General features: G+C 41.4%; 1 protein-coding gene across 1 annotated transcript in view; it reads right to left on the reverse strand.

Annotated features, from left to right (window-relative positions):
* Positions 1-379: 379 nt before the first annotated feature.
* TP53BP2 (tumor protein p53 binding protein 2) overlaps positions 380-19,423 on the reverse strand; it is a 59,857-nt gene continuing 40,813 nt past the window's right edge. The window contains exons 10-18 of the mRNA XM_024199658.3: positions 17,915-18,043; positions 17,321-17,469; positions 16,038-16,527; positions 14,850-15,622; positions 12,708-12,845; positions 11,676-11,809; positions 10,536-10,702; positions 6,024-6,223; positions 380-1,501 (exon numbers count right to left, since the gene is read on the reverse strand). Coding sequence (XP_024055426.2) covers positions 1,460-1,501; positions 6,024-6,223; positions 10,536-10,702; positions 11,676-11,809; positions 12,708-12,845; positions 14,850-15,622; positions 16,038-16,527; positions 17,321-17,469; positions 17,915-18,043 — 2,222 coding nt within the window. The 3' untranslated portion in view covers positions 380-1,459. The remainder of the gene's footprint in view (positions 1,502-6,023; positions 6,224-10,535; positions 10,703-11,675; positions 11,810-12,707; positions 12,846-14,849; positions 15,623-16,037; positions 16,528-17,320; positions 17,470-17,914; positions 18,044-19,423) is intronic.

Raw genomic sequence — 19,423 nt, forward strand, 5'->3', positions numbered from 1 at the left:
CACGTGCTCATGTTAGTCTGACAAACCTTTTCACCAGATCCAATGAAAGATATCACATTCACAAAGCCATCTACAGAACAATTCCCAAACCCTGAGCTGGAGTAGAAAGATCACAGTGTGGTCAGAGATTTTTTTCAGTTTGTAGTGATTGTCCATGCATAAACTCCTTTCCTACAAGGGAAGGTTACTGAGTCTCAAGTTTTATTGACATGTCTTTAACAAAGCTATGACTAGGTACAGTAATATCTCCTATAAGATTATCCTGGTGGAAAAGGCTAGTTAAAAGTAATTCTTCTGCTATAAATCTTTCCATTTAAAAATATATCTGTATAGAGTAATTCCATTAACTTAAGCAGATCTAGTAGTCACTTATAACCTTCATGTTACTCCTAAAACTAATCATGGATATGGCTTGCATAGCAGGTTAGATGAAAGTTGTAAGTCAAAGAATGTTTTCCACACTGATATTGTAATAGTTGAATACTGGCATATTCTAGGATGTTATAGTGTATTGTGTTTATGTATCTGCATAGCAGGTTTAGATTTCTCAGTAACGTGCTAATGCAGATGATGTCTGGGATAGAGTTTGACATTAAGTGCCAAAGAATTAAATCTTCAGAGGAGACACCATTTTAATCATATCACAATTAACAAAAAATAAACACATATGGATTATAACAAAGTTTGTAAGTTTTAAAGGCTACAGAAAGTTTCTATGCTTAATTTTCAGTTACAAAAAAAAAAGACAATAAATACAGGATTTTTTTTTTTTTTTTTGTAAAAACAGATTCTAAAAACTACATTACCTCTGATATAGCACAAAGTATTTCGAATACATGGAATTCCTTAGATGCTACAGCATTTTATAGTTATTGCTCAATGGACTGGTCAAAAGTTCTTCACTGTTAGACACCCTATTTTATCTTCATAACTTTAACTCAGCTATTTTAACAAATACTCTGCTTACAGAAATGTGCTTTCGGATACTATGTAGGTAGCTTGGATGACTAATTTCCTCCACTAGGAACAAAGCCAAAGACAGATTTGGAGAAAGCCAGTTGTGTGGAACATGAACTCCCGCACTGAGGAATTGCAAAGCTCATTGCATATCATGCAGGAAATTTAAAAAAAAAAAAAAAAAAAAGTGAATTCTGTTTCTGTGTACGTATGTGCCATTTGGAAAAGCAGAGTGGGCACTAGTTGAACGTCAGGCTTGCTTAGGCCAGATGTAGCACAATGCCATTTGCTTGTAAGCAGCATTTCAGCTTATGGAATGCCCTCCTCCATTTGTGAATCCATTGATCCTTCATTTGTTTTCAAGCACATTCTTCATTGCTTTCAAGTTACATTGTTATTAAAATGAGTCTCATGAAATTGGAACTAACACAAAATGATTTCTTTTATAGAAGTGATAAATCACCCATGATTAGAACTTCATAACTCGGGATTCTGTGCAATTTCATGCCAAGCTTCTTTGCCTTGGTTTAATCCTTGGGTACAGCTGTGGGGAGAGGGGGGAAGGAGGAAAAAAAAGATTTTTAAAATGTTAGAGTATAATGGAGCAGAAATTCTTAAATTTAAAGAAAGTAAATGTAGACAAGTATTTCTATCATGAATACCAAGAGCCACCAGTGTCTAATTATATACATCATCTTCGGTGACAAAGGAGTACTTACATAAAATTCCTACAGAGGCAACTTAAAAAAAAAAAAAAAAGTAGCAATTGCAAAGATTTTTTTAAAACTTTCTCCAGGCAAGCATAAAAATATCACCGGGATGTATCAATTGTGACAACGCAGTAGCAGAGTAATATGAATGTCAAAAGCAATACATTGAAAAGCAAGCAATTCTAAATTATCTAAGCCCTTAGGAACATTCAGCCCTATTCAGATAGACTGTCGTGCAACAAGTGATCTCTATTACAGTGAGCTTTAGAAGGTATTTCTATTCTATTTTATAAACAAAAGAAGAGGTCAGGGTCTAAAGTCTATTGATTTCATTCATCTCAGTGCATATCAAACAGCTTTTGACGGGCAACAGATATATAGATAATCTGAAAAAGGAAAAAAGAAAAATATGTTATAGATACCTCTACCAATTGTCTGGTTCTGTGAGGACAGAGTCAGTATGAAATTTTCCCTGCTTTGATCACTGGATATTGGTCAACACCCCTTTAAATGCCAGGCCCCGAAACAGGTTTAATCCAAACCAATCACATATCCATATGTATCAAACAGTGGATCAGTGTTTGAATACAGGAAGTTCCTATCAGTCAGTAAATTGCTTCTGAAGAGAAGAACTGCAGACAGTTAGCCACCAGAACTCACAAATCCATTTGGTCATTTTTCACCATCAGCTGAGATGTGAAATCAGATATTAAAGCTACCAACAGATTGAGTCCATTAAAAATTTGACATTGCCCAAAGAGTTTGTTTTGCATAGACCTAGTCTGCATCTGTATTATAATTATGGTTTGAAGACTTGTAGCCACTATCTTGCCATTCACATAGGATTCAGCAGAGTTCTCACATAGCCTGGTAAGTTTCACTAACATGGCTGGCAAGAATAATCTTCCAGACAGAAAGTAGTGAAGCAGATGATCATTGATCCTAGACTCACCAAATGCACTTAACCTCAAAGGGGAAAGCAGCTGTGATATCATACAAAGGAGAAAGAATGTGTCAAACTACTGAATCTCTTTCTCTGGGCTAAACACCTGGGCCTGAGTTTCAGGCAATGCCATGGATGTATGCAGTGTCCAAGCACTTCCTTCTCAGTCTAACGAAGGATCATTTAGCTATGAATACTTAATCGATTGAAGACTGAATAGGCAGCTCCAAAACTTTAATGGCTAGCATGTTTAATTCTGTGTCTTCTAGTCCTTCCAGAGCAGGTGACAGGAATTCCACTGTGGTGAGGCTCAAAATAGCTAAGAAGCTTGCAAAGGTTTATTGCTTTACGGGTTTTAAATGATCACAGGAGAACAGAAGTTTCTCGTGTTCTCACACCTGTGCTCTTGCTCAGCCTTGGAGGGGAAAACAATCCCTGCAGTATCGCCACAGGCACAGTGCTTCCACTGGAGGAGAAGAGACATTTAATTTTGGTTCCTGATCTTTTCTCCAAATGCCTCCAGAAGCAGTGGAGTCTTTTGCAGAGCTGCTTCTTCATGGAGTGCTCCCCCTCTGTCCCCACAGCTTGGCATGAACAATGTGTCCCTCTAGAAACTGATCAGGGTTGTCTCTTAATCCTGATGCCCCTAGACCAGTGATACTCAGACCTCATTGGTTCCTGGAGCCAAATTAGCAATCAACATTATCCAAAGGAGCCACAGTACTGAGAATTCATTGTTTCCTTTACTATTTTATATATAAATTCTCACAGCAAAATGACTGACCAAGTATTCTACAATTGGTTAATAACATCGTAAAAGCATCCTGATAGGAATTAAATCACACAGTAATATCGTGCTGTAAAGAGCCACTTGCGACTCCTGAGCCTTGGTCTGAGTATCACTGCCCTAGACCAATGGGACAACCCTCTACATACACAGACCTTGCCTGTCTCTGCTGCCTTCTCTCTCTTTCCTTTTCCAGACCCAGGACTGTTCCTGAACTGTTGCTAATGCACATGGCTTCACAAGAAGCATTGGCTAGGGGTGGTAGAGTGAAAGTGAGACAATCCTTTTCAGTTTCACCCCAGTTCTCCTGCTGAGGACACAGATCCTGAGGAAAGGATGGGTGCCATGCCTTCCTCCAGTCATCTCCTGAAGACAAATTAGGAAGAACGTATATGGGCACCAGACCAACCCTCTTTAGCTTGCTCTTTGGCTTTTGTAGAGGCTAGCGGAGATCCTTCCCTATCCCACACCCACTCCCTTCAACCCCTCAAAAACACACCAGAAGAGTAAAATAAATTTAGAACGGATGAAGAAAAAACTAGTCTCTTTCCTTCCCCTCCCATTCACCAGTAGCTGAAATAAAATCCCCCTTTCCTTTAGCCCATTTTAAACACTGAACGGGATGGTAAGAAAGCAACACCACAACCAAGAAATTAAATCCCAAACTGTTTTGTTGAAACACTGTTTGGCAAAAGTGTGTTTTGCCAGGTGACTGTATAATACGAAGGGCCATTCCTATTGGTAAAAGAGCAAAGGGAAGTTGGATCAGCAGCGTTCATTACCCTGTACTCCAGAACCATTACCTTTCGGAGGCTATGTCTTCAAAGTTAAGAGTCCATTTTTACATCGAGATAGCTATCTCTCTGTAAGATCCTAGTGGAGACATGGCAGTGTGTGTTTAACGTCAATGTAGTTAGTCAAAGCAAACCCCAGGTTGGATTAGCTACACTGAGGTAAAAAGCCTTTTATCCATTAAGATTTCCATCAAAATAGCTCTCAATGTAAAAAAAACAACAAACCACCACCACCACCAAAAACACACACCACTTTTGGGGGGTGGGGGAGGGAAGAGGGGCAGTGAAGAGATAGCCTAACAGGAAATTCAGTAATAACCAGAGTTTTCCTTTATGGCTGTATGCCACAAACACGGCCTTCAGATTCCAAGGCGTTAATGCTGTTTGAGAAAGGACTGGAAGCATGAAGAGATAGTCAAAAACAAAAACACTACACCAAGCAGAAGGGGTATGTCAGGAAGACTTTAAAAAGTTATGAGTAGGCCTGTTCTGAAAGACATAGGAATCCAGTCTTCATTTCCATCCATTTGTGAAACTCTCTCTGGAAATCGTAGCCAGCTTGTGTGCATGGATTATCTGTATGAGGAAGGAGGTACAGCCTGTTTGAAGCATCAATGAGCTGAAATTCAGAGCAGTTAAGAGGTTCTGCCAACACTGAAGGATTATCTCCTGCAGCAGGGATACTGGACATGTATGAAAAGCTTAATGGGGAGAAGTTTTAAATAAAGAGACAGAAGTGTCCATTTGCTACAGTTTTCTGGGAATCTGGGTGTTTGGGGGAGAAGGGAGAGAGAGAGGAAAATGTGTTTCAAAGAGATCTGCCCCATTTCCCCATTAACAAGTGTTGTAAAGAATAGAACAGAGTGGGATGAAATCACCAGCACCACTCACTTTAGCATGGATTTCTGTGATATGCTTCAATTTATACAACAATTGCTGCACCAGCAGAGAATTATAAGAAGCATTTTTCCAGCATCAAAATATACAATACATTTGGGGAAACGAGTTAACTTAGAAGACAGACGGATAAGAATGGAGGCACCTCTAACCCACAGGAGGCAAATGTGCAAATCACATCCCAGGACCGACATCTCAATCTCATCAACCTACCAATTTATTTCTAGAACAATACTTCTCAAATTGCATGCTGCAAGGCTTAAATTGTCGTAATCCAGACATTATAAGATAATTTACTGAAGTTTCAGTGCATAGAGAATTGTCATTTGTTTTCTTCTACTTCTAGAACAAGAGATTTCATGACAGCTGACACTAACTGAATAATACAAGGAGGACAATAAGAATCTTCACAGGTCTTGCTTTTTTGACAGCATGATCTTTCTCTTCCAAACTGGAACTATTTTAACTGTAGAATTTTGTGGCATGCCTCGTCCTATGAGATCGCTCCAGGGATAATTAGAGGGGAAGATGCAATATGCGCATCCAGAGTATAGGCAGGAGGGCTGGTGGCTCACCATAGTCGTCTTCATGGGAGCAGAAGTAGACCACACCCTTAAACTAAGTGTCAGATTTGCAGCTGACTATGCGTAATAAAATGGCTGTATTTGAGATGCCTTTTTCCAGAAAGTATCACTATCTGGAAAAGAAAACACTAACTCCTGCTTTCCCCATAGCAACAGAAAAGCCTTTGGTCAAAATGGAGCTGTAGAAGTCACACATTCAGTTGCCAATTAGTAATTATCTTTTTTGAGATGGTAAGACAAGATTGCATGTGCATGTAGAATCAACACTGACATGTTGGTTATGTGACTGCTTTTCCATACATGTAGTTTGTACTTCAAAGGTCATAGGACTAAGTATCAAGAGCAACTCACCCCCAGCAGGTTGCGTGGTATATATCCTTCCTTGTCATTTAGCCGTGCCCACCACCACTCAATTTCATCTTCATCTTCCCGGCGTAGTATTGTCATGCAGTCTCCTTCTTTCATGGACAACTCATCATCATTCTGTGCTTCATAATCCCAGAGTGCGTAGATCACCCCTTTGTTCATTATCCCCATTTTCTCCTGCACTCCTGGAACAAGACAGACAAAACAAAACAGCTCAACCTAAATTGGATCTCAATGTCATGGTCACTTGGGAATAACTGTTGTACCATATCTGACAGCCAAACAAGGGATGTGCACAAGAAAGTCATGACTTCTATCAAGTTAGCTACCTAGTTATCAGCAAACAAATAATGCATTCCTGAAAAAACTATTAAAGGATTAAGAGGCATTAGAAAACTTCAGACAATTTTCAAACACATGTAATCTCCTACTTACGTTATGCTCAAGAAGCATTTGCTAGATAGAATAGAAAAGTCCAAGAAATGGGCGTATTGTAAAGTCAACATAATAAGAAGACTAGTTCATTACTAAAGGTTTATTACTAAAGGTAAATGTTATTGTAGTTCCCTGGCTTCTTATCGAGTATGTGCAAGAAATGCAAGCTGCTGTTTTTAAAAGCATGATTAACAACTCTATTAGCAAGAAAGTGGTTTTTATTCAGCAACAGCAAAGTGAAAATGGTATTCAAGTAAGCACTTAATATGCTGATAGATGAGCCAACATCTTCTAGTTTGACAAAACAGCTCAGGTGAAAGCTGTGGAATCCTGAAAGTATCACTTCATTCCCTGCTTCCATACATGCTTAATGTAAATGCTACTGTCTTTTTAACAAGACCAGTTCAAGAAAATCAGATTCCAGTCAGTCAAAAAACAAAGGGTGGAGGAGGAGATTAATTTTAACATTAAGAAACCAAACCAACAACAATAATCCAGGTTATGTAGTTTCAGTCAACACTCTTCTAGTGTCCAGAGACAGGAAGTATAGTGCATGGAGAATACACAGCCATCCTCTTATTAGTGCTTATGTAAAGAGCCTTTGCTTCCTGCAATGTTTGAACAGGAGCAACCAGTGTGCCTGTTGAGACTGTTGGTCCTTGAAAAGATGGCCTTCTGGTAGCAAAGTTCCCCTGGGTAGGAATGGTGAAGCAGCTGATGAGAGAGATCACATGACCTGGGAAGGGACATGTGACATGGGAATCAGGTACATAAACTCTAGGCACATTTCAGAGAGCAGGGACTAGGAAAGAGCTGGCACGGGTCTCTCTGCAGCAATCTGCGGGACAGTTTGACTGGGGTAGAGCCAGGATGTCAGAGAAGGGCCAGCAGAGCTCCTGGCATAGAGGGAGCTGGGGCAGGACCTCAGGAGCAAGATTACACAGAAGCCCCGATAAAAAGATGCGGGGAGCCTGAATACAAGGGTGAAGGGTTGAATTCCTTTTTAAAAACTTAATAAACCAGACGCCAGAGGGAGATTTTAATTTGGAACAACATTTGTGTGTGGTGAACAAGTACCTCTGGGGCACAGCAGGGGGGGCTGAGACATGGTGGTGCACCACAGCAGGACAGGAAGTGAAACCATGGCACAAGCCTCTCAAGTTGGACAAAAGGAGCCTGTCAGCAAGAGGTTAACCCCAGTAAATTACGTAGGCCCAGCTCCCCTGTGCCAGAGCAGGTGCTCCGCTCCCATTTCCCAGTTAAGAGGACGGGGCAGCACTGGGGGGCTCTAAGGGATGCAGGAGGGACCCAGTGAAAGGAAGTCCATAAGGGAAGCTAGGAAAGAGTACCAGTGAGTCAGAGCAGACTAGTTTAGTCAGGACGGGCAGGTGAGAGCTGCCAGGGACCAGGGGATCATGGAAGGTCCCAGAAGGAAGCCGGAGGCAGGGAGAGCACCCAAGAGGGTTTTGCTGGCTGACTTCCCCAAACCAGAGAGCCAGGGCCAAAGGGCTGAAGGCAGGAGGAGGAGCAGAGGGAGTTGCTTGCTGGCTCTAAGCTGCAGAGCTGGAACGAAGGGCTGATGGCAGGGGAGCAGTGGAGGAGTTTACCTGTTAACATCTCCAGGGCCAGACAGCTGGTCCCAGAGGAACTGAGAGAGGGTCATGGAGGAGTGAGGGATGCTGCTCTGGCAAGGAGGCTCCCAGCAGAGAGCTGAGGGGGTTCCTGATGGGAAGAGCAGGGATGCACTCCAGTGTGAAGGGCAGGGGCAGCTATCCTGGTACAAGGACAGGAGAGGACTGCACTGGAGAGAGCTAGGACATGGTGAGGGACACTGGGGCTGTATATTGCATGTACTGTTTGGACTATGCTAGTGGAATTCTGCATTATAGGGGGATGGGACTTGTTTGGATTTATGTGCATGGGACTTTTGTAATAAATGACCCTTCTCCCTGCCCAAAGGCTATATTTATGCTTGGGAAGATGCTTTGGACTATGTCTGAAGAGCTGAGGGAAACTGAGGCAGGTGCACCTGTCATGCTGTTGTCTGCCAGTGGAGGGCACTCTGGGCACGGCTGCCCTTCTTACACAGCTATAGGAGCATGCTTGAGGCAAGAACATTAATACATCTCAGTATCATGTGCATGTATTACTGACTCATCATTCCTTGTCAGAACTTTCAAATATAACTCTACCAAACCCATTTCACCTTTCACAGGATTCCTTAACTCTGTCTGCTAAAGAAAGGTTTGTGTTCGGACTAAGGCCCTCGTTTTCACCATCTACTTGACCTTGCAGTGAAGTGACCACGTTGCATGTGGACCTTAGTTATGTACTGTAGCAACATGCAGGGATATTGAACACAGGATTAGGATCCCAAAGGATTTGGCAGAAAGAGAAGCTGGGTTGTGTGGGAAAAGAATTGTAAGTCAAAACACAGGAGCACTAGAGGCGAGAAACATACAGGTAATGCACATGGGTTTGTTTAATTGCTTTTCCCCCCCCCCCCAGTTTATCCGTGTGTAGAAATTACTCTTAAAATGAAGATGGTAAAGCCAGCAAATCTCAATGGGGATAAGATTACAAGCATAAGTAATATCATAGTTCTGCTTTAAGCCTCTAGTCCTTCAGCCCGGATTGAATTAAATGTGGCTAGATGTGCTGAAGCAGCTTTACAAGTATTGTCATTTCTTTGCAGCTAAAAGGGATTACGTGAATATTATTCAGGACTATATATTGACTGCTTCACTGCTGTCCAGTACACTAAGTACATCCATCCAGTTTATATGCGGCTCCTGTGCTCTGTCTACTGTGGCATCCAGAGGGTCAGATTTCAATTCAACATCCATTCTTTAAAATAGCAGCATATGAAAAGGCAAATGGAAGGAATATTCTGAACTCACTCCTTGGCACCAGGAATCAGATTTTCCCAGTCTATGAACATACTGTCATTGTTGTAGATTACCAGAAACATCATATTAATAGGTTTTGAAGTCCAAAAATAACCAGACATCAAATACATAAGCAGTGTCCTACTGCTTGCTTAAAGATGCTAGTTTCAATCTGTAAAAACAGACAGTGACCTAAAATTTTACCACTATAGAACAGCCAATATGACGCCTATTTGAAAGGATCTCAGTTTAAATCCTACTTAGTTGGGTTTCCTACTTTCAAAAGAACACCTTTATATTTGAAACCAAGTGACTCCTTGGTTAGCAATCACAATCCAATGAGGACAGCTGAATAGATCTGGAACTTTGAGATAACTGATGAAGCAGCTTACAGAAGTTTGTACAAACTACTGCCTATGTTCCACTTGTTCTAGGGATAACTAAAAAGCTCTGTTTTTACTACTGTCCTCCAGTCACACACACACACACACACACACACACACACACACACACACACACCACTTCTAAAAAAAGACAGTCATCTCCTATCTACTGATCAGTTAGATAGTCAAGAGAAAATACATTTGAACTTTCAATACTAATGTGTTAAAAAAAGCTTGGGATCCTCAATGATCAATACACTTCCCATATTGTGCAGAGTGCAGAAAAGACAAAGATGGCTGTACTTTTGAACAGCTACTCCCTCTAGCCTTACTATCTGAAGAGGACTTCAAAAAATCCTACATTGTAATTATTGGGTAACAGAATACAGGAAACAGTACGGAATCAAGTTTAGAGCACAAAACCTCTGACTGATCAGAAACTTGGCAAAAACTTTCTTACTTTCCGATATTCATTTCTAATAAGTATAGCAGGTGAAAGGCACCACACAGGAGCCTTTCCGCAAACATTAACAACCCAAGTAGGAGAATTCTGTACCCACTTCAGTTAACACATATTGGTTAATTCAGGCAGACTTTTCCCAGTGGTCTTTGGAGGGCTTTCCCATTGGGTTAACTCACTCAGCTTCTCCAATTAAATCAAAGTCTCCTCTGCTCAACAGGCTTTGCTCATTTCTGGCTAGCCACGCTTCAGTAATTGAATCCAAAAAAAACATATTGAAAGGCCCCATGGAGCAGCTTGTATTCTTCAGAACTGAACTCTGAACACATACCGTACAGAAACTGAGAGCACTGGGTGTAGCCTTCTTCCATTTCTTCACATTTGTCTGCAGCTGTCTGCATGTCACTGTAGGTCATAGCAAACACAGCAGCACCTGATTCCACTAGGAATTTGCACACCTGGACGTTATTGCAAGATGCCGCGCAGTGTAAAGGGGTCCTACAAATTGGGGAGAGGAAGAGTGATTGTTAGGTTCAAGACATCTTTTCAGGTGTGTTACTGGCAGCAGTACTTATTGGGTATGTCTACACTGCATCTGGAAGTGAGCCACCCACCCTGGCAGACAGACTTGTGCTAGCAGGGCTCACACTAGGGTACGAAAAAATAGCTGTGGAGATGTAGCGGTTCAGGCTGGAAGATCATGTGAGACAGTATGAAAAGCTTTACTAAAGTCAAGACTGCACGTTAACATTGCAAGCTCACACGGATTCTCCTCGACAGTTGTGTCCACCCCAGCGGGGTTCAAATATTAATTTTCAAACAAAAAAGAAACTGGAACAAATTTTCTACACCAAGTATAGCATTATTATAGCTACTAACTGTAACCCAGAAGCATTATAGTCAGGGTCTTTTTGAGCCACCTCCTCTTCAACCTCAGGATTTTCTGTCCTTCGAACTTCCCCATTGTGGGTTACACCCGTCTTCCTCCTCTGTCCCTCTCAAGGTGGTGGCCGAACTGGGTGAGGAAAACTCATCTAGCAGGGGTTCAGAAGCTTATGCTGCAGGCCTTCATCAACAGGCCATATTTTCACCCTGGCTATATCCTTACTTGACACCTCACCAGGAATTGCTTCTGCCCAACCAGGTTCTCCAGCAGGAAAAGCATCACTCATTAGTTCTGTAATATCCCAGCGCACTTTATTGAGACAGGAGTGAGTAATTCTCAAGCTCCATTCTCTTTCATTAAGACTTGTGCTGCAACAGTTGAAATCCCACCTGTCCAGAACTCAAGAGCTTCATGGAGGGAATGCTTCCAGCTCCCGTCTGCAGTGCAAAAAGTAGGGTGCAGAGTTGGAGAGTCAAACTCAGATGCCTCCCATCAGATTAATTCAGGGAAGCCCATAAGGAGCTGTTCTTTGGCAATGAGTTTTCACACTAATACCACTTAAAGGAAACTGAAGACTGTCCTTACCATCCATCACTATCTGCAGCGTTAACATTCACACCAAACTGTACCAGAAACTTTACAATCTCGGTGTGACCAGCACACACGGCATTGTGAAGTGCTGTAATTCCTTCATCATTGGGCAGGCTGGGATCTTCAACCTACAGGGCACAGAAAAAGAAGCCATTCACATTCAAATGGTTCTCTCTACAGCACTACTGTCCAGATGGAACCATTTATAAAAATGGACAGACTGTCATCTTGTTTTGAAAGATTACTTAAGAGCGAAGTTTCTGTGATGGATATGGGCAATAAGCAGCAACTAAATCAGTGGTTCTCAAACTTTTGTATTGGTGACCCCTTTCACACAGCAAGCCTATGAGTGCAACACCTGTTATAAATTAAAAACACTTTTTAAATATTTAAACACTATTATAAATACTGGAGGCAAAGCAGGGTTTGGGGTGGAGGCTGACAGCTCACGACCCACCCAAGTAATAACCTTGTGACCCCGAGGGGTCACGACACCCAGTTTGAGAAACCCTGAACTAAATGAATACAAACCCCCACCAAGTCTCACACGTACACTTAACTCAAATTCACTGTAGCAGTCAAACATTGAAAATGGTTGACAGGGAATATTTGCAGTGTCCAGACAATTTAGTAAAAAGCAGCATTACAGAATTGATCAGAGCTAATTTTAGAGAGGGATGGCACGGCAACTTTTTGGAATTGGGAGTCAGGATTCTTGAATATTTCACATTGAAACGTAAGCAAGGTAAGTGATTTGTACTTGTGTGTTATCAAGTCACTTGATATATTATAGATTACATATTGTCAGAAGAGATCAAGACATACTAAGGACAACATGGCAAAATTATTCCCTAAAAAGACTTAACACTGAATATCCAGAACCAACACTGTGGATATGTTGCCATCTGAACTGGCCCCTCAGTGGGACCATCTCTTACAGACCTGATACCATCTTCTCAACATTTAGTGGCAAAAAGTTTCTAATGTAAACTTCAATTTTAATCCCCTCCCTTATAATATTTTTACCTCATAAATGATTCTCTGCACAAGGTCAAATTCTCCCTCCAAAGATGAATCTAAAAGCAATGCAAGGGGGTTGAATTTCACTCTCATTCCATGGGCAATCCTCTCTGAGCCAGTTTTACGTAAGTTCGTCCTCTTCCCCTGGGGGGGAAAAAAAAAAATACAGGTTATAGGAATTCTTGATACATTGAGAACAATGGTAGAACTTATGATTGAGGTCGTATATGAAATCTAGACTCAAGATGTCCCCAAACCACCACTCTTCCTGCACAACACTGCACAGATAGCTAGATACATAATGGGAGATTTTTGCCTCCCTCTGAAGGCTCAGATAAGGGCCACTGCTGGAGATTAGATACTAGACTGATGGTCCAGTCTAATATAGCAATTCCCATGGTCCTAACATAGCAAAATCATCAAACCAAAAGTCAACTAAAAATACTAACAAGGCAAAATATTATTGAATGAGTGCATTTTTGTATTCACGCATTTTATCATTCATCTGTCAAAAGCGATCACACTAACTAGAAGGAAGACATTTTTAAAACACTGGTATAAATTATAGTCCTTCTGGATTTCAACAAATTATTAAAAACTCATTAGTAGGAATAGGGTTTATAGAAGCAAGTCACCTGGCTACATTAAGGAAAATTTTAGAGGGATCCTGCAGAACCATATTTAGATCTAAGTTAACATTTTTACAGCTGTGTTGGAAACAATTTTGACTTTACAAATACTTATTTTAAGCCCAACACTCTATTGTTGAGAATGACTATATGTTAAAAACGGCGATATCCCCAGCTGCCTGTGCAGCAGCAATAAACACTATTCATAGGGCTATGCAAATTCCTACTGACAGATGTCAGGGCAAAAGAGGTCAACAGAAGTGAGTCATGTTGGCTTCTGTTCATTTAAAAACACAGGAAGAAACAAAACATTTAGCAGATGAAGAGAACCAATCTATGATCTGCAAGTGAATTGACACGACTTTGAGATTTCCAGAAAAATAAACTACAAAAAGCCAGGGTTTTCCAACAAACAGCCTATCAAGAAACCCAAATATCCTAGTGTGGGCTCAACTTCTTGACTCGTTTCTTCACATCAGTCTAGAATCAGTATTGCAGAGAAAAGCTTCCAGAACACGTTCAAAATGGCCTCAAAGGTGATCGACTGAATTGAGTTCTTGGGATTTGGGAAGTCCTGATTGTTCAAATTCTTCACACCTGCAAGTTTGTTTGTTTGTTTTTTGGAGGGGGGGGGGGGAAATGGTGGAAGTGGGAGGGGAGGGGAAGGTCACTGGCATTCCATGCAACATCAGAAGACTGAAAGTGAACTTGATTGACAGCTATTCGCTCCTCTGCTTTCCAGTTGACTTGGTAGAATCCCACTTTTGCACACCAGCCTATTGTGTGTGTTTATAGTGTGTGAGGAACTGAAAACATTTAACATTTCTGTTCTAAACCAGTGGTTGTGCGGCATGTTTTGTCATCTCACTTTTCTTACTGTTTATTTTAGTAGCTCGTAAGTGGCACCATCTTCATGTAACCTCCACTAATGGATGCTAATTAGTTGGAATTGTAGAGAATCATAAAAACAACTAAATTTCGGTCAAATGGATGCAAGTAGCTGGTGCCAATTTTAGAATGAAAGTTAACTCTAGCCTTTAGCACCAACAAATTGTTTAGCTAGTACACTTCCAGTCTACAACCTGGTCCATGACTAAGCATATTAGGCTCCACCAAGTATCAATAATAACATGAATACAGATTTCAAAAAGCATTTACCATTTCAAAACCACAATTTTATTACCTCTAAAATGGAATTAGCTTTGAGTAAAATGGAGATTTATGCCAAAAGCGCTGTTTTCACAAACCCTAAGAGAAACTCTAGGTTTGTTCTGTGTGGAGTACTATTTGAAATTTTTAACCAGAGTAAATACTTTTGGAGAAAACAGGATATCAATACAGCTAGACTGGACACTGACAGAGGGGGACCTACAGCCTGCTAAGGTGACTATTCTCCCACATGCTGGTAGGAAATCTCTACAACCTACTACATAGTGCAATGCACAGGTTCGATTGGTGAAACCTAAAATGATCTATGAAGTACTCAAATCTTAGGCTAACTAGAGGTGCTGGTACTTACAGGAGGTAAGGAAAACTGTCCAGTGACTTCAGGGGGTCGCATACTGAAGGAGTCCTCTCCCAGTCCCTCTGGTTCTCCTGATGGGTAAGGTGGTGGTGGGTATGGAGGATATTCCTCCATGTAAACTTCCAGTGGTTCTGATGACTCTAGACTTGGTTCTTCCATTTCAGACTGCATGAGTGCATCACTGTCTGATGTTACCTCAGGCACGCTATCTAGCCCTGCTGAAGGTAGAGGCACTTCATTCTGATCTGTGCTTGTGTTTTCTGCTTCCTCGGTGATGGCTGGTTCAGATGTGGAAGGAACCACTTCTTTCTCGGATTCTGTGCTTAGATAAGGGTTCTGGATTTCTGTTGGGCTTTCAGGACTGGCAGACGTGGAGGTTTGTTTAGATGGATATGATGGGGTTGAGATGGTCTCCATGGCAGCCAGAGTGGTTCTCTGATACAAAAGCTTCTGAATATTAGGCCCATTCGGACCTTCTGGCTCAGTAATAGAACTACGCTTCTTCAGTGGCCTTGGTGCATTAGACAGCTTCTTCCTTAGGGCCTCCAAATCGGCATCACTCTGATTTCGGTAAGGGTTGGATAAGAAAGGCAACAGTTTGGTAGGGCTGAGCGGGCGAGGAATTCTTTCAGTTTCATGATTCTCATGGGCAGAAGCTATTGTCTCCATTTCGGGCTCCGGACTGCCGTGGCTATTTGAGTAGACGTTCTCCGTCTGCTGTGACTGATTTTGTGCGCCGGTTCCAGCAATCACGGGCTTGCCATACACTGATGAGCAATTCAGAAAGAGAAAACTAAGTATTTGACCAACAAAAAGAACTATCTAGTACAATGAGAAGGTAGAATAATCGTATCTTTTTGAACCTGCTAGAAGCCAGCCTTATCCTACAGATATTAAAATAAACACCTCCCCGGTGTTGGAAGAAAGGTATTGTTTTAGAGACTAGGGTAACAGGACAGATACAGGTAACCATATTTTACACCAGCATCTTGGGGGGGGGGGAGGGGAAATAAAAGTTGATACTGTGCACTTCACTACTGTTCACTCTGCTACAAACACTGACCTTTAGTAGCTAACGATTTATAGCTTCCATATCCCTCTTGGTTCCCCAAGAAAGTGATATACACATTACAGTTCCCATGTAACTTTACAAATGAAAGTGAAAGACATCCACATCCTTACTGCTTGGGAAGTGTGGGCCTCTGGTCTGTGCCCTCGTCAGAGCACTCTGCACTGCCTGCTGAAAATTCTTCCCAGGAGTCTGCTGCTGTGTGTACATGCTGTATATTGAACTCGCAGCCACGGTCTGTGGCTTTCGAAATGATGGAAGTGGACTTTCTTTGGATGGCTGAGGGGTGAAAGGTCTCACAGCTGCTGCAGGTGGGCTCTCTTGTTTGGATGAGGAAAGAACTTGGTCCTGGATAGTGGAGGGACCACTGGGAGGCACAGAGATTCGTTGTTGGATCTGCTGGGAAGTATGGGGTGGCTGCTGGGCTGCTGACTTCTGTTTGTTCCCCATAGTTACAATAGCCAAAGGCAGCTTCTGTGGATTTCCATCAAGCTTAGTTTCAGAAGAAGGTAGCTGACTGGCTTGACCAAAATAAGGTAAGTTTATCTGTTTTGGTTTAGTGGGAACTGGCGGTGGTACTTTCGTCACATTTTTATTGGCAATCTGCAAGACAAAAACATAGCTGAATTAATGAAAGTCTAATCTAGCACTGTGTTAAAAAGGGTGTTCTAGCAGATCTGGTGGGAAAGACACTGGGTAGACAGCACAATAGCTACAGATGTGATTATTTCTGCAGTGGTATTTATGGTCTCTATTGTTATTCATAAGAATGCATGAAATACCAAGATTTGAATTATAATCACAGCTGTTGTACACAATCCCTGGATTGGCCACAGAAAGTCTTAAATATCTGGCAGCTGAAAGGGTCTGTTAAAGTGATAAATTATGGAAGAATCACAGTAGTTCTGTAAGGCTAGCTAGGGTATTTACATACATAAGTTTATTCTAACTTCTGTATCCTCTCTATTTTCACATGTAGCACCTGAATTTTTAGTCACAGATTACTGAATTCTGTTGTGATTTATTTAAGATCTGAGAGATGCTACCAAATTGTGTTAATAGATTATAAACAGATACTCAAACCTAAACAGTTTGTTTTAAAGCACAGGTTCTGTATAGCATCTTAGCAAGGAAATACTGATCACATGCAAGCAAATGTGAATAGCACAACTATTTGCACATGATAAATATTCAGAGTAGGTAGACTGAGGGGATTTTGAGAGCTACGTACTCACCTTAGAAGCCTACAATTCCCTTAAAAGAACCAGAGCCCTTTCAATTTTATTAAGGCAGTGTTTGTGAAGCTGTGCAGCAATCATTAATAGAAGGATTTCCTGGAATGCAGGAAAATGAGATAAGTGCAAAACTAAACAAGGACTATGCATGTTCTGCATACCTGACCATCTCGCAGGAGGTCTTCACTGCTCTGGTTTTTTCTCAGCAAGCCCAGTGCTGGCCCTCCAGTGGACTGATCCACAGAATCAAACATTGAGAAAGGACGCACTTTCTTCTCTTTCTCTCGTAGTGGAGTCTCTCCATCACCACCTGAAGGAGAGGAAAGGCAGAATTAAGGCAAATATCTGGAATCCATTTGCAACAATAAGAGGTTCATTTCACTCTTCTGTCACTGTATGGACGTGTATAGGGAAGCTTATATATAATCCTACTCCCCCATGCCATACTCTAAAGACCCCAAGAAAAGTTGTACATTATAAGATGCAAACCAAACCAGACCAGATCTGCGGGCAATATTCTCTCCTGTAAGAACACCATACAAAATTAGGGGTGTTAAAAACAAACACCAACAACCAGTAGATTGTTAGTAGGTTTGCTACAGTAACCTGCAAAAACAACGGTCTTCAATTCTATTACTAAAATGAATTATAGACATCAACTTGTACATGTTTGTCATTAACTGGTTTCTCACCAGTGTATAGATTAGCAAATATGAATAAAACATAACTTTTGTACAAGATGAATAAGAACTCACCTTGCCCTTCATTAGTCACATTTCCTTTTGCTGAAGAAGAGACTGGTCCTTGGCTAATGAAGTTGTCTGCATTTGAATTACACCATTCAGGGACAGCCGGTGGAGGTTTTGAACCTGGGATTGTAGGGCCTAGTGTGGAGACGGAAGAAAAACAGTTTTAACTAAAACCATTTTCATTTATTGACCTCTGTTCATTAGCCTCTTCATTAAATGAAGATTCCGCCATCATATAATTTAAGATAAATATCACTCTAGATTTCTCAGCTTTTTTAAGAATCCTTTGCACGGCTTGGACACATTTTGCCTCTAATTACAACATAAAAAATTAACAACTTTTATATTTCCCAGAGCAGTGAAGCTCACTAAATGTCAGCATTTGCCTGCATTTTGGGATTGTAACTTTTTTAGGCAAAATCTCCTAGACTGCTGTTTTCACTGGCATGCTCCTGGTTGGTATGCAAACTTTCCTTGGCTAATAAAATATAGTCTGTAAAACGAGAAATGGTGTGTGTGTGGGAGGTGGAGGGGGAGAGAAGAGACATTTAATGCAAACTAAAGAAAAATATGATGCATCAAAGCAGTAGTAAATCCAGCTAGTGACATCCAAAAAAGCAGAAAAATCATCCATATATTCAATGTGCACACAGACACAATTAGAGAGGGATGATCTTTAAATTCACTGGAGCAGATATAAAATCTGCTTCCAAAACAAACAAACAAGCTGTTGCATGGATCTTGTTCTTAGTTTCAATACTGTAGAAGTAAAGAGTTTCACTACATATTTGCAAAATAACACCCTTCTAATGCAGTAGAAATGGACAAACTTTTAAGACAAATTTTGTCCTGAACTAAAGGATCAGAAGTTGTACCTCTTGGTAACCAGTGACTATGACCATGCTAGAGATAAGATATAACTAGAGTTTGAGTCAATCTCATGCAGAAGCAGCAGAGAACTACACATAGCAAGGTTTCACTACAGAAAGCAACGCTAGCAGCCTATTTGATATCTAAAACTAAAAGCCCACTCCTCTTCAATCAAGGAGCCATGGAACTAGGGATCAGCTGATTCCCAGGGACAACAAATGAGAAAACAGGGGCTGGAGCAAGGTCATAGGTTCAAGAGAAGGGAATCAAAGGGGGATACAGGACAGAGAACCCTGGTGATTAAAATTTAGGTTTCATTACAGCCAAATGTGATGCCGTGTACCAGATCCTTCGTGGCCTCCTGCTGGAGGCCCCACGGTCCTACTACACGTAACCCCAGGAATGGAGCAACCAAGGTGGGTCCTCCAGGGTTGCCTAGAGAGACTGCATAGAAGCAGCCAATCAATCAGAGCCCAGTAGGCTCAGATAAATGGGAGTTGCGGGGCTTTGCCTTAGTGGGTCAGTTCCCTGCTGGGACCAGAGAGACACGGCAGGGTGCTCCTCTCCGGCCACAGGAACTTGAGGGACTACCAGAATTTGGTTCTGTCTGCATTTGCTTAAGCTGGGAATGAGAGGTCCTGAGAA

This window comes from Terrapene carolina, unplaced genomic scaffold (assembly GCF_002925995.2).
Source record: "Terrapene carolina triunguis isolate 2854851 unplaced genomic scaffold, T_m_triunguis-2.0 Scaffold262, whole genome shotgun sequence".
Lineage (NCBI taxonomy): Eukaryota > Metazoa > Chordata > Testudines > Emydidae > Terrapene > Terrapene triunguis.